This window comes from Adiantum capillus-veneris, chromosome 21, assembly GCF_014529385.1.
Source record: "Adiantum capillus-veneris isolate H3 chromosome 21, ASM1452938v2, whole genome shotgun sequence".
In the NCBI taxonomy this organism is placed as follows: domain Eukaryota; kingdom Viridiplantae; phylum Streptophyta; class Polypodiopsida; order Polypodiales; family Pteridaceae; genus Adiantum; species Adiantum capillus-veneris.
The window spans coordinates 122,014,095-122,027,244 of record NC_140951.1 but is presented as its reverse complement, the minus strand read 5'-3'; the positions used below and the strand labels follow the sequence as shown (position 1 = coordinate 122,027,244).

Sequence of the window (13,150 nt, the reverse complement as noted above, 5' to 3'; positions counted from 1 at the left end):
TGGTTGCCTTGATAGCCGATGTAATTATAGTCCCTGGATGATGTCATGGCTCATCAAGAGCATGACAAGACCTTGTAATTTTTTGGGATGTTCAATATCATTCCCTCACAATTGTGAGTTTTGCAACAAAAAAAAAGGGACAAGAAAAGAAGTGTGCAAATGTAATAAAGCATTGTATGGTTTAAAGCAATCTTCTCATGCTTGGTATGAGAAGATGGATAACTCCACTGGCTTTTGAAGTAGTCTAGTTGAAAGACTTTGTATGTAAAACGTGGTATATGTTTTATCGTTGTTGTGTATGTCGATGATTTATTGCTCATTGGTCGGAATGAGACACATATTGCTAAATTTAAGACTGATTTGAATGCCATCTTTGAGACATTGGATTTGGGGCTTTTTCGCGCATTTAGTTTGAGTAGTGTGATGAGGGTATTGCATTATGTCAGACAAAGTATGTGCAAACTTTGCTAAGCAGATTTGAACTTAATGATCGCAAACCAATTGCCACTCCTATGGAAACAAGTTTGAAAGTCTACATGATGTTGGAGATCATGTATATATTACCCTCTGCCAAACATGTGTTGATTGCCTCTTTTATGTATGCACTACAAGGCCAGATGTTTAGTTTACAGTTTCACAAGTGATCAAATTTATGCATAGCCCATGGTCTAACATTGGGAGGAAGTTAAGAGAATATTTCACTACTTAAGTGACACTATACATCTTAGGTTGTTTTATCCTACGCGGCGCCGGGGGGGGGGAGGTGATCATTGCCACCATATTTACATGTTTTTTCTAACTGAAATTGGGTTGGTTATTATGGCACATGAGTATCCTCAGTTTGTTTTTGTTTCATGTGCAACAGTTCATGCATATCATGGTTGTTGAGCAAGAAGCAACCTACTATAGCCACCTCTAGTTGTGAGACTGAGTACAAGCTTTCATAGCTACGGTTGAGTGTGTGTGGCTCAAAGACCTTATGGCTGATATGGGCATTGGCCAGCACATTGGCAAACCCAATCTTTCATGCTCGCACAAAGCACATTGAGGTGCATTATCACTATGCCAAGGAGAGACTCTCAACTGGAAAGACTAGCTTGGCTTATGTGCCAACACAATACAACCTTGCAGATGTTTTCACAAAGGCATTATTTATGAGAAGTTTGAAGCTTTTTGTAAACTTATTGCTTCCCTTTGTGGTGATCATATCCATAAGGCATGGAACTTCCATATACTCTGTGTGTTAGCTCCTGTTCACCGCATCACTCCCAAGGGGAATTTGTTACTATGTATATGGTAAACATGTGTGTGAACACACTCAAGATTGCCGGGGAGGTTTTTTCCCCCATAATTCGTATATATGCTAATCACTCTAGGACTATCCTATCTTGTAGTTGCACACCAATAATACATTCTCTTATTGCACCTTGAGCTTCTAGGGTCCATCTCCAAGCTATGTGTGCATTCCTACAACCCTGACTCCAACAAAACGTAACAACGGCTTTCCTCAATTCTTTCTCAACACCAAGCTCTTGAAGTCCTACTCTAATACCAAGTGTGAGAGGCTACATCTTGTAGAACTTCATGCACTTCAACCCTCTCCCCCTTCTCTCTATGTTTGCTATAAGCCCAAAATGTCTGCAACCTACAACAAATACTTAATGCTAGGATCTTCCACGGCATCGTACTTGCTGCTTGATAATTTCTACACAAAAAATACTCTTCAAAGCATGTCTATAAACTCATGGTGGTGCATTATGCTTGCTATTTTTGGAGCATTATTGCTTACACAAAGAACATGCAAGCAACTGCACATTTTGACAAGGTCAACAAACACATACACGAGACAAAGTGAGAGGAGGTTAAGGCATATTGACCTGCACCATTTGCATAAGAGTAAAATTGTTTTAAAAAATAGAACTAAGTTGTGATTGGCCTATCAACCAATTGAACAACTCGAAAAAGGCAAGCTATGGATCTACTATCACTAAAAGACATTCAAAGAGGGCAAGAGCTCAACATCATGAAGTGCATAGCAACAAGGAGCAACACCTAGACATGTGAGGTGGATGAAGCATGAATTTAGTAGAGGGTCATAAAGAGGGGTTGCTGCCAATTTCATTACATAAAGGGTCTTTGCTGTAGAGGAAGAATCTGGCAGCATCAATAGAGGCACAAGCAGCACACCACATCCCAAGTGTTTGAGGTCCCTCACACCAATTGCGTGTAAACATTGTACACTTGGTCAAGCTCATATTACAACATGGTAGTGCTACTCGCTCATCCCTGCATCCGCATCAGTGTAAATTGTTCTAGAGTCATGAAGGTGGCGTTGGCCCTCCCAAGGACCTCACCTTATTCTCCCCGCTTAAGGCCTTACCACACAACTTTCTGCCGACCACGGTAAAGAAATCTTGGTGACGTAGCCTACCAACAGGTAACTAGTCGTGACCTCACACCTCCACTTTCACTTCACACTTCTGTTTCTCATTGTTTGTTTCTCAACCTCGCCCTTTTTCACCTCATAGTCAACTATCAAAGAATATGCCCTAAGAAGTTTACCTCAACTTATTAAGAAAGCTTTAGAAAGCACGACTAGTTCTTGTGCATGGCACAATTTTGCTTCCATTTCTACAAAATAAATTTCAGTCAAGACCTTGGATGATTGGACTTGGCAGCATCTAGACTCTTCCGGTTAATGACTTGGGCTAAGGATATTGGTACACCATAATAAGAATGAAAGAAAAACAAATGTAATAAGCTTCACCTTTCCATCAAGAACATAATCTATAATCTAATCTAATTAGTATTACAATTCTTTGTTTGGAAGATAGAATATGTTGCAAAGAAAACATATCTTCTCCTCTTTACTACGCCTTGTGTATGACACTGGTCACAATGAAGACCACCTCCTGCAATTCACAATGTATGGATTACAAAATTTCATGAACTCTAGCTTCAGCACTTCTTGTCGACTACACAAGATTATATAACTCGCACAAAAATCAAACCACATATTCATCAATTTTAATGCCACCATGGTGAATACATAAACACACGCAGCTTCAAAGTCACAATGTCACCTACAATTGTCTCCCAGTATGCTTAAGGCCCAACACAACAAAACTATCACCAACCCAATCACAAACTTCAAGCACATCAACAAGCCTTGCAAATTATTAAAACTTTAGAAGCACACTGAACAGTTACAAAGAAATATGAGAATGATATACCATTCATTCCACTAACAAGCATTCACAATCTGACACATCAACATTACCTGGACATGCGAGCAAGCACAGCATATACTGAATTTTTAGACTGGTAATAGCATGTCCCATCTTACATACGATTCTCTGCCATTCACTGGCTGCACATCAATATCTCAACCACAATGGCCTAGGCAGTGAGATCTATCCACAGTGCCAGATCTGATTCATTGCAAAGTCACCATCAATTTAGATTTTCCGATTTTTTCACTTACCATGTGCACAGCGTTGCTGTGGAAAATGCTTTTGAGTGCCAATGGGCGCTCCGTGCAGTCTGAACGGAACCTAAGGTTCGCAGCTATGACATTTTGGCTTAGTGATACTTGTAAGCCTCAGTAGTACTAAACCACACAAGTGCGCACCGCACAACAAATTACAATACATCCAACTCCCAAAACTTTCACTTGTACCTTACAAAAGACAATATTTCCATAAAAATGGTAACCAAACAATTTCGCCATCACAAGACGAATCAAATCAAATTACTAAAATAATCCATTTGAGGATTCAATCTCCCTGGCAGAATAGATTGCCATAAAATTTCAGTCACACCACAGGACCAACCATATTTTCCATTCACTACTTCCAACTAACTTTTATTCCATTGCCCTCCTCCATGCATTACAGAGTCACTGCAGCATATCACAGAAAAAAGAAGTCAGCAAAATGTCACAAGACCTCTGTACATGTACAAAAACGACATATCCAATCTTACTTGATGATGATGGTCCGCGGCGGCACTCATTTAGCATATCCACGTAGAATTGGCACTTTCCAATGTCACTGCCATAAGCATTGATGCACTGCAAACAGGCATGCTAGCGATTAAGCCCTTTACAATAGAGGCTCCATTCAGCATTGTGGACCTAAAGATTTGATAGTGAGTGCTCACATCTTGGAAGGACTTAGTCTGATTTGTGCACGCGTCTGACCCACTAACTGTGGTCAGATTTGGGGAAGCTGCAGAAGCGGGTGCATCAGGGGTTGCATGCTCGTGCGTCACAGTTCGCGGCCCCATTATCCCATCAACAGCTCTGTGTGCAATGGCACTTCCAGTCCCAAAAGCCATTCCTGCACTCAACCAAAAGCATAGCAGCAGAAACCACAAAAAACTCTGAATTAGATGATGGACAAGGTTGGAAATTGATGCTTCAAGCAGAAGCTTGGTATATTTTGCAGGAAAAAAGATGCAGAAGAAGGGTACCTTGAGCGATGGTGGCTCCAAGGCCACCAAGGAGGGAGCCACCGCCACTTGGCGCCGGAGCTGGTGGAGGGGCATGTTGAGCTGGAAAAAACAGCATGCATGGTTTAAGGGCTCACAACATCAGGAACACAGATTGCTGCTTTCCGAAAAACAAGTATAAAGACAAACCAGGAGCAGGAGGTGGTGCCTTGCGAGAGGGAGGAGGAGCACTACGCACAGGGCGAGGAGCAGGACGCCCTAGCACAAACAAAATAGCACAAATTTTTCAGACAAGACAGTGCTTGGGGAAAATAATGACCAACAGTAGGTTCGATTTCTGGAAATAATCAATACTACACAATAACACAGATTGTAACTCTGCAGCATTTGGGGAGAATCAAGATCTGCTACTATGCTAGCACATATCCCTCACAAAGCCTAAACCTTTAACCTCGGAGACACACAAAATGTCATTTGCGTCTGTTCGTAAGTGCATGAAGAGACGTGTAGGCGAGATGCCAGCCATAAAGAACATTAAACAGAGCACATCCAAGTCAACTGCGTATGTCCTTAACTTAGGGTTCGAAGTATCCCTGAACAATAGCTACTGGCGTTGAGCCACTAGGTAGCAAACAAACCTAGGCCGAATCGGAGAGACACAGATCAAATCAAAGCTGTCAGAGCAATAAAAGCCCTACACCAAATGTGGGTTGTCCGGAAGCAAGAAACCCACTCCAGACAATTGATGAAGGAAGGACTACCAGGTAAGAAATGCTGTAACAACCCTACTTCACAGACGAGCACGTAGCGAAAACGAGCCCTGGAAAACAAGTAGCTGCGTAGCTCACACAATCAGCGATTTAGACGAAGAACAGAGAAGAAAACCAAGCATACCTCCACCGCCGCTTCGACGAGGCATGATAACAGGAAGAAGGCGGCTTTCGCTCTTTTCTGGTTCTAACCAAAGACCAAATGCCCTTCCACCCTATTATACAGCGACCCCTTCTTTCTTGGCCGCTACCTGAATGGCCGCCCGCCCAAATCAGAAATCATGAGTCCAATGACTAAGTACCACCGATCAATGTGAAAATCAATGGTTCACATTGATCAGACAAATCCCTGCCGTTGTCGATGAAATTTGTGAACTTGATATGAACTACCTGTGAACGCACATTGTCTAATCTATGTGAACTCTTGCAGTGTGCACATGAGAGTTCTAACTTTCACTCAAAAAGGAAATTTTGACTTTGTAGTGGAACGTTTTGCGCTCCCAAAATTATCGACATCTCTGTCCCCACACTTCGTTCAATCCACATGTCTCCACTCAAATTGCCAGGGAAGGTCCTCACTGGCTACAAGCAACTTGCACCAACCTCTGCAAAAGATTGTACCTTCAAAGCTTAGAAGGTATAGCAATGTGTGCGATATCTTGTTTGATCAAAGATGTTCAACACGAAGGGTGATCTAATCGAACGATAGCTATGTGCGCACTTTGTGTGAATTATGTAGTGCTTATGAACTACTTGTGCTCTATGCATGAATTTTATCAACACACTTTGGGAGGGTTTGGAGCATGCTGAGTCAACTCAATAGGACTAAAGGTTTTTCCAAACATAACTTTGACAAGGCTTATGATAAGATGGAAGGGGACTTTATCTTTCACTATTTGCAAGTGGTGTGTGACACAAGGTATTCAATGGTTAAATGTATTTGGTGGTGCCATGCTTTTAATAAAATAAATACAAGGATCTCTAGATATGTCCTTCATTGAATTTAGTGGCATTCTCTTTGGTAATGCTTTTACAAAAGATCCTATTGAAGATTCACTATCAAACTCCATTCCTCTAGTGAGGTCCATCAGATAGAGTTGTCCTCTAGCTCCACTTTTGTAGGTGTGATGTTGCTAGATGGCTTGTCATAATAATCAATATCTAATTCTCTTAAATGATTTTCTCATATTAAACTGATCATTTCATGTGGAAAAGTGCCAGGGGAGAAAAAGCTAGAATATTGGTTAAGCTAGCAGACCGGCCACAATAGGGATCCAAAGGAATGAAAATAGGGATCCAAAGGGGGGGCCATCTGCAAAAGAGCCATGTGCAACAATAGGCTAAAAAGACCTTAAGGTTCAGCCCATTAAGACTTCCAAAATGCTAAGGTTCCAAAAATTCAAAGGTTATGTCCAAAGGTCAACCCTAGGGGAATCGGATGCTTTGTGTGTGACCAAAAAAGTCTTTGTACATCCCTACTTGGGAGGGGGCGAGCCTTTCTTCTAGGGGATGAGAGAGAAATCCACACACACACACACACACAAGCTCCCTTTACACGAAGGGAATGAGGGACACATGTCAGCTCCCTAGGCCAGATGCCCACAAGGTGTGCCCAATTCCTATTGGATGGCCTTGGAGGTGGACCAATGAGAATTAGGCTAGAGTAAATCTAGTTTAATTAATTTAAAAGAACTTAATAAAAAGAACCAATGAAAATTAAGTCTCTTGGAAGACTATTGAACAGTCTCCCAAGGGGTCCAATGAGAGTTTAGTTTAATTATTAAATTACCTAAAGCTCTCACAAAAGGGAAAAGGGGGACACATGTCAGAAGGCTATCACTTATGCTGCTTAATTGTGATAGGCTAGCCTTGGAGAGGTCCAATGGGGAGCCGGCAAGAGTAAATAGCAAGAGGGCTCACCCAAGAGAGAGAGGGGGCTGATTTTTGCAAGGCATTATCACACCCACACTCACACAATCTCATGTGTGAAGAAAGAGAAGACTATCTCTTCCCAAGCTTTAATGGAGAGCTCATCACCTACTCCAAGCTTGTGAGATAGAAGCCTACATCGACATACTCTTGGCATGTGGATGCAAATCCAACCAAGAGCCAAGCTTCAATGCATGCTCATCTCCTCTACCAAGCTAATTACTAAGCTAAGCTATGCTAATATGAGTGATTATGTGAGGAGATGTACATCTTTCTCGTAAGATACTCCTTCTTCCTCTCAATCTACTCTCATACCCTGCTAGCTCTCACCATCTTCGAAGGTGTGAGAGGTCTTGGGTTTGAGACCGGGGATAATTGATGTTGTGTTTGTTAAGTGTTTTGCTTAGTGCACGAAGCTTTCATCTTCATTGCACTAGCTAGTCTTGAAGGAACACAAAGAATTGCATTGTACAATGTCTCTCTTGATGGGAGAAACCATAATACAAAGCCTTCTGGAGGGGGGACGGGCTCCATGCAAATCCGGTCCTCAACTGTTGTCAATAGCTTAATTTCTCTCTCTTTTGAAAGTATTGTTGATGCTATCTAACTAGGTGTTATGCTTTTTGTTGCTCTCTCCACCCAAGCACTCTTGTAATTCTCATTAGGAATCTATTCTAATGAAATGCCCACTATGTTCATGCTAATTTCCACTACACACAAGTTTTTAGGCCATTAAATGTTACATGGCTAGTGGAGAACGCTATGAGACAAGGGGCTCTCAAAGGCATCAGCATTCCCAATTTTAACAAAGATTTAGAGGATGCTATAAAAATGTATGCATTATGTGCAGTCGAATGCCATGTAAGATGATGTTTGAGGAGATTGTGTTCGTGATTTGGCTCATGTGCATTGTTGAGTGACAAAGAAATGTATTGTTGGTTCAATGTGGGCATTTTAACCTTATTGTGATAATCAAGACTAGCTCAACAATATTGCATTTTGTATTAAGATCGTATATGGTTTTGTAGAGCAAGTGTCTATGTAACAATGTCAACTTTTATGAACTTTTCTGATGGATTATGAGGAGGTCTGTAAATAAATTTTCTTGAGTTGTGTATATGATGTCTTTGCACCTCCTCTTGCAAGCCCATGCAATACTACAACTCGTATATTGCATCTTCAAAGTTTGAGTGTTGTTCAAGGAGAAGCATGTGACCATCTTAAAAGAGGAAGTTAAATGTAAGCACGTAAGGAAATGTCACTTCTCGATCTCAATTTTGAGAGATTTAGGGTAGAGAAGTAGGATATAAACACAAAGTCAGGAAATAAATACATCTATTTTTTTTTTGATGCTTCAAAAAGTTGTATCCTTGGATTTTTGTGTGTGCTCAATCAAAGTATTCTAGCAAAAAATAGTCGTTTTCTTTTCTTGTCGTGTATGTAATTGCTTTAATCTTGCAGTTAGTTCAAATTGTCTCGAGTAACCAATATTTGGTACAATGTGCTCACATTCTTCTCGAAGGACTTATCTTGTGCTAGTTTGTGTGCTTTGTTGATGTTGTTAGTTAAGTCCATGTGAAATATGCGGGTTTTCCTTGCATCATACATTGTAAACTATATATGAATTGTGCACCTTTGCATCTTGTATCAAAGGGAAGCATTGTGCACGTTGAATTTGTCTTCTCAAGACATTTTTGTAGAGCTTACTTGCCATCAAAGTTGTATATGCATTGACAAAAGGTGTTGTACTTGCCCTATTGAATTTGGTTTACCACTAAGGTGACCTTTCTTGTCCATTATTGTTTTGTCTTTCCATACCACCTTTTGTGCCATGAATGAAACCATGATTTTCCTATCCCTAAGAGCAGTGTTTGCGTACTCCTAATGGCTTTAAAAAAATAAGTTTTTTTAATTCAAAGATTCTCTCAACAACAACCAAAACAATACACTAGTCTATATCACATAGAAACGGACAATGATGAAGCACATATATTTTTGCAACATATTAGTTGGGAAGGACGGATAAGAGAGAGAGAGAGAGAGAGAGAGAGAGAGAGAGAGAGAGAGAAAGAGGACACTTTAAAGAGAAAAAAACACTAAAAGAAAAATCAAAGAAAAGAGAAACACCTCTTTGTATGGACACACAAAAGATCTTTTGAATTTCCATCTTCATGTTTCATGTGCCTTTTCATTTCCTAAACTCACCCTTCACTTATGCACTTAATATGTTTTGACACAATTTTTATTTTTCCTGGGGAGACCTAATCAACTACCTTTGACAAAGAGGCTAGGATTCCATAAATTTGTGCTCCTAATCACTCAAATAGTGAAGTACTTAAGCTTCACATTTTATGTGTGATCAATCAAAACTCTATACAAAATGCTTCGGTTATGTATGTAACAACATGCAGGATTCCCTTTTTGGGTTTTTGGGGGTGGGTGTGTGTGTGTGTGTGTTTTTGGGGGGGGGGGACTTGAAGGAATCTAGCCCTCTAAGCTGCGTTTGTTATTATATGTTGTAATTTTTTTGTGTGCAAAAAAGTGCTAAATTTGCACAGTTCATAGACTATAGTTGGCACAATTAATTTAGCTCAGTTTGGTTTCATTGTATCAAATCATGGGCATTCCGTTCTTGCTTTAGAGAGGGTGATCACAAAAGGTGGCTGGAAGCAAAAGCTAACATGGCTGAGCAGCAGCTTGAGGAGGTCAAGAGGGAAAGACTGATATCCAAAGAGACCTTCATCCAGCCAGAGGCCGCTAATCAAGCTCATTTTTTACGTCCTTGAAAATTAAGAAGAGTCGCGGCTCCGTCCACTCACTCAGAGATGAGAATAGGAATGCTACACAAGACCAAGACGTAATGGTTAGGATGATGCTCGATCACTTTAGCCAAATCATTGGCCAACCAAAGACCCGTTCTCAAGAAGTGGATGAAGCCAGAGCAACCTTGCTCGAGAGTGTCAATAGGAAAGTTTTCCAACCAGAAGATTATCGTCTGGAGATGGTCTTCTCTGAAGATGAATGCTCGCTTGCATTGCAAGCTCTTGGCAAGGAGAATCCCCTAGTTGGGATGGTCTGACCACTGAATTCTTCAGGGAGTTTTGGGAGGATCTCAAGGTCTTGGTCACGTGTATGGCTAACAAGAATTTGGTAAAGGAGTCCTTGGATCTCAATGTGAAAAGAGGGCTTATCAAGCCTATCCTGAAAAAGGTTTGCTGCTCGTAGCTTAAGAACTGGCATCCCATAACTATGATGTCGGTGGCATACAAAATCATTGCTAATGCAGTAGCTCTAAGAATGGCCCCCCTCCTTGACAGAGTCATCTCCCCTCATCAGCACAGGTTTATCAAAGGAATGTCTATTTATGACAACATCTTAATAGCAATGGTTGGCATTGAGAACGCAGCCTTCATGAAGCAAGAATATATTCTGCATCAACTAGACCTAGACAAGGGTTATGATAGAATTATGTGGCCCTTCATTGAAGATGTAATGAAATCATTGGGCTTTGGGTTGCATCGCTATCAGCTTATACACCCTTTGGGTGTGGGTAGCCAATCTGAGCTCTTATTCAATGATAGGATTGTGGGCTCCTTTGAAGCCAAAAGATCGATCAAGCAAGGATACCCCCTTGCCCCTCTCCTCTTTGCTATTGGGTTGCATCCTTTGATAACGATGCTCGAAGCTGCTACTGAGCGGAGGCAAATACAAGGGTTAACTCTACCCGGTAAAAACCAGCTCCTGGCCAAGATGTTCTCGGATGACTCCTCTTCTTCCAAGCCTACCCTTGAGTGCTCAAGAAGGCCCTTGAGATTGTGCAAATGTTTGTTGTGGCTTCTGGGTCAAAATGTAGTATTGAGAAGTCTAGACTGATCTCCTTGACAAAAAACGACTCATTTGACCCATTGGTCTGGTCAGGAGCGAGCTTTGCAAGCCGAAGTTACTCAACAACTTCGTGCTTATGGAATTTCCCTTCCTCTCCAAGAGGAGAGAGAGCTTAGGAGGCCTCTTGAAGAGACCCCCAAAAGAAGACTCTCTCCCATTCGAGAGGAGGAATCCAAAGAGCAAGAAAGCAATGAAAGTTTAAGTTCCTCTGAAGATGTGTCTCCACAAAGACGGCGGTCTAGACGATCGCCCACTCCTCCCAAGAGGAAAAGATCAACACATAGTCCTTCTCCTCATCACTCTGAAAGGCAAGAGAGGAAACAAAGGAAGAAAAGGGCTAGGAAGAGGTCACCCTCTTCTCCTTCTTCTTCACCTTCCTCCTCTTCCGACGAAAGTTATGGCTATTCTCCTAGAGAATACAAGAGGGGAGGACATCGCAAATCATTTCCTGCATGGTGAAGGTCACAAAAGCTAAAGAAGTTCAAGGAGGGAGGAAAGAGTATCTCTTTTCTCACCTATGATGGCACCTTCGGTGCTATCGACAAAGTGTTGGCCTTCATCCAGCAATTTGATGCGGCCTTTGGAGATGAGGGCTTCACAGAGTCCTCCAAGCTACGCCATGTAGCTATGCACTTTCAAAAATCAGCTCGTCAATGGTGGGCTAGCCTTTGTGGAAATGGTGAAGCCCCAAAGACATGGAAAACTCTACGAGTTTCCATCATGAAGCAATTCCTTGCAAGCGATGCAAAGGACAAAGTGCTTACCGAATGGCGCAGCTTGAAGCTCCTCTCCCATGAGTCTAACCACAAATATGTAGACAAGTTTTGGGATTTACATCTCAAGGCTACTGTCTTTCAAAAGATAGACTTTGCCGAGCAAAGGCAGCAATTCTATGCGGGATTACCTGAAGAGATGGCCGAATACATCAACTCTCAACGGCCTGGTACTATTAGCGAAGTAATCCATCACACCATGGTTGCTTCACATATCAATCTCCATCAAGGGGCTAGACGTAATGTCAAGCCCATGGAAAACAAAAACAAAAATGATGCAAAGGGGAAAACCAATGTTCAAAATACTTCCCAAGTCAATTCCAACAACAACAACAATCGGTCCAAGGAGAAGGGAGTTTACAAAGGTAAAAACAAACTCTCTCCTAAAGAGCTTGAAGCTTTTCGGAAGGACCATAAGTGTTTCAAGTGTGGGGAGCAAGGACATGGCTATCGTTCTTGCCCCAAGAAGAATACTCACAATGAGACTCCTAGGGCTTCCACCATCGAAGCTCCAAAAGAGGATGCTCATTGCAAAGGATCATCACTTTCCTATGCTTGGGGAAAGGTAAGAGAGCATGATGCCTTCATCTTGTTTGACCCTGGCTCTACTCTCAACTTCATATCAACGGAGTTGGCCACCAAGTTGGGCATTCAAGCTTTTGAGATGGGAGATATAGTAGTGGCTGATGCAGCTTTCAAGGGACAACAAGCCTCCGTTACTCCCTTGATTGGGAAGTTGAGGCTTCATGTCCAAAGCTATGTCGACAAAGAAGACTTCTTTATCTCTCATCTCCAACATGAGGATGTTATCCTAGGGGCACCATGGCTTGATCGCATGGCTGCCAACATGAAGTTCCCTGAAAGGAAAATCTACTTCACCTATAGGGGAAAGAACATGTATATAGATGCTAGTGAGCACGTTCGCACTATTCTACTTGTAAATCCTCTTGCTTTTGATAAGTCAATGAAGAGCTCAATTTTTGCGTACATGATTTTTGTCAAAGAGTCTCTAAAAGATACTAATGTTTCATCAAATGTAAATGGTAGGAATCAAGAAGAGTTAGACTTGTCTAATTTTCTAAAAGGATGTGTTCATCGTGATATCCCTATGGACTTACCTCCAAAACGAGGGGATGATGACCATCGCATTCAGCTCCTTCCTGGAAGCTCACCACCTAACAAGCCTCCTTATCGAGTCTCACAAGCTCAACAAGAGGAGATCATGAGGCAAGTACAAGAGCTGGTAAACAAAGGGATGGTAAGGCCTAGTTTCTCTCCCTTTTGTTCTCCAGTCCTTCTAGTACAAAAGAAAGATGGTACATACCGTATGTGTGTGGACTA

At 41.6% G+C, this 13,150-nt stretch overlaps 1 protein-coding gene across 1 annotated transcript; it reads right to left on the bottom strand.

Moving 5' to 3' along the window:
* Window positions 1-3,658: 3,658 nt before the first annotated feature.
* Window positions 3,659-5,466, bottom strand: LOC147431649 (uncharacterized). The gene is made up of 6 exons (XM_086494167.1): window positions 5,347-5,466; window positions 4,642-4,710; window positions 4,474-4,554; window positions 4,162-4,340; window positions 3,985-4,072; window positions 3,659-3,901 (listed from the first exon to the last, which is right to left on the bottom strand). Exons 1-6 carry the CDS (start codon window positions 5,369-5,371, stop codon window positions 3,891-3,893), a joined length of 453 nt encoding a protein of 150 aa, XP_086350293.1. The 5' UTR covers window positions 5,372-5,466; the 3' UTR covers window positions 3,659-3,890.
* Between the last annotated feature and the right edge of the window lie 7,684 nt (window positions 5,467-13,150).

What these genes read in the sequence shown, in the direction of transcription:
- LOC147431649 (XM_086494167.1), bottom strand. Translation starts at nt 5,371, where the DNA reads ATGCCTCGTCGAAGCGGCGGTGGAG. An exon ending in TCGTCGAAGCGGCGGTGGAG is followed by an intron (nt 4,711 to 5,346) that starts GTATGCTTGGTT and finishes TGTTTGTGCTAG; the next exon opens with GGCGTCCTGCTCCTCGCCCT. An exon ending in TGGAGCCACCATCGCTCAAG is followed by an intron (nt 4,341 to 4,473) that starts GTACCCTTCTTC and finishes GGTTGAGTGCAG; the next exon opens with GAATGGCTTTTGGGACTGGA.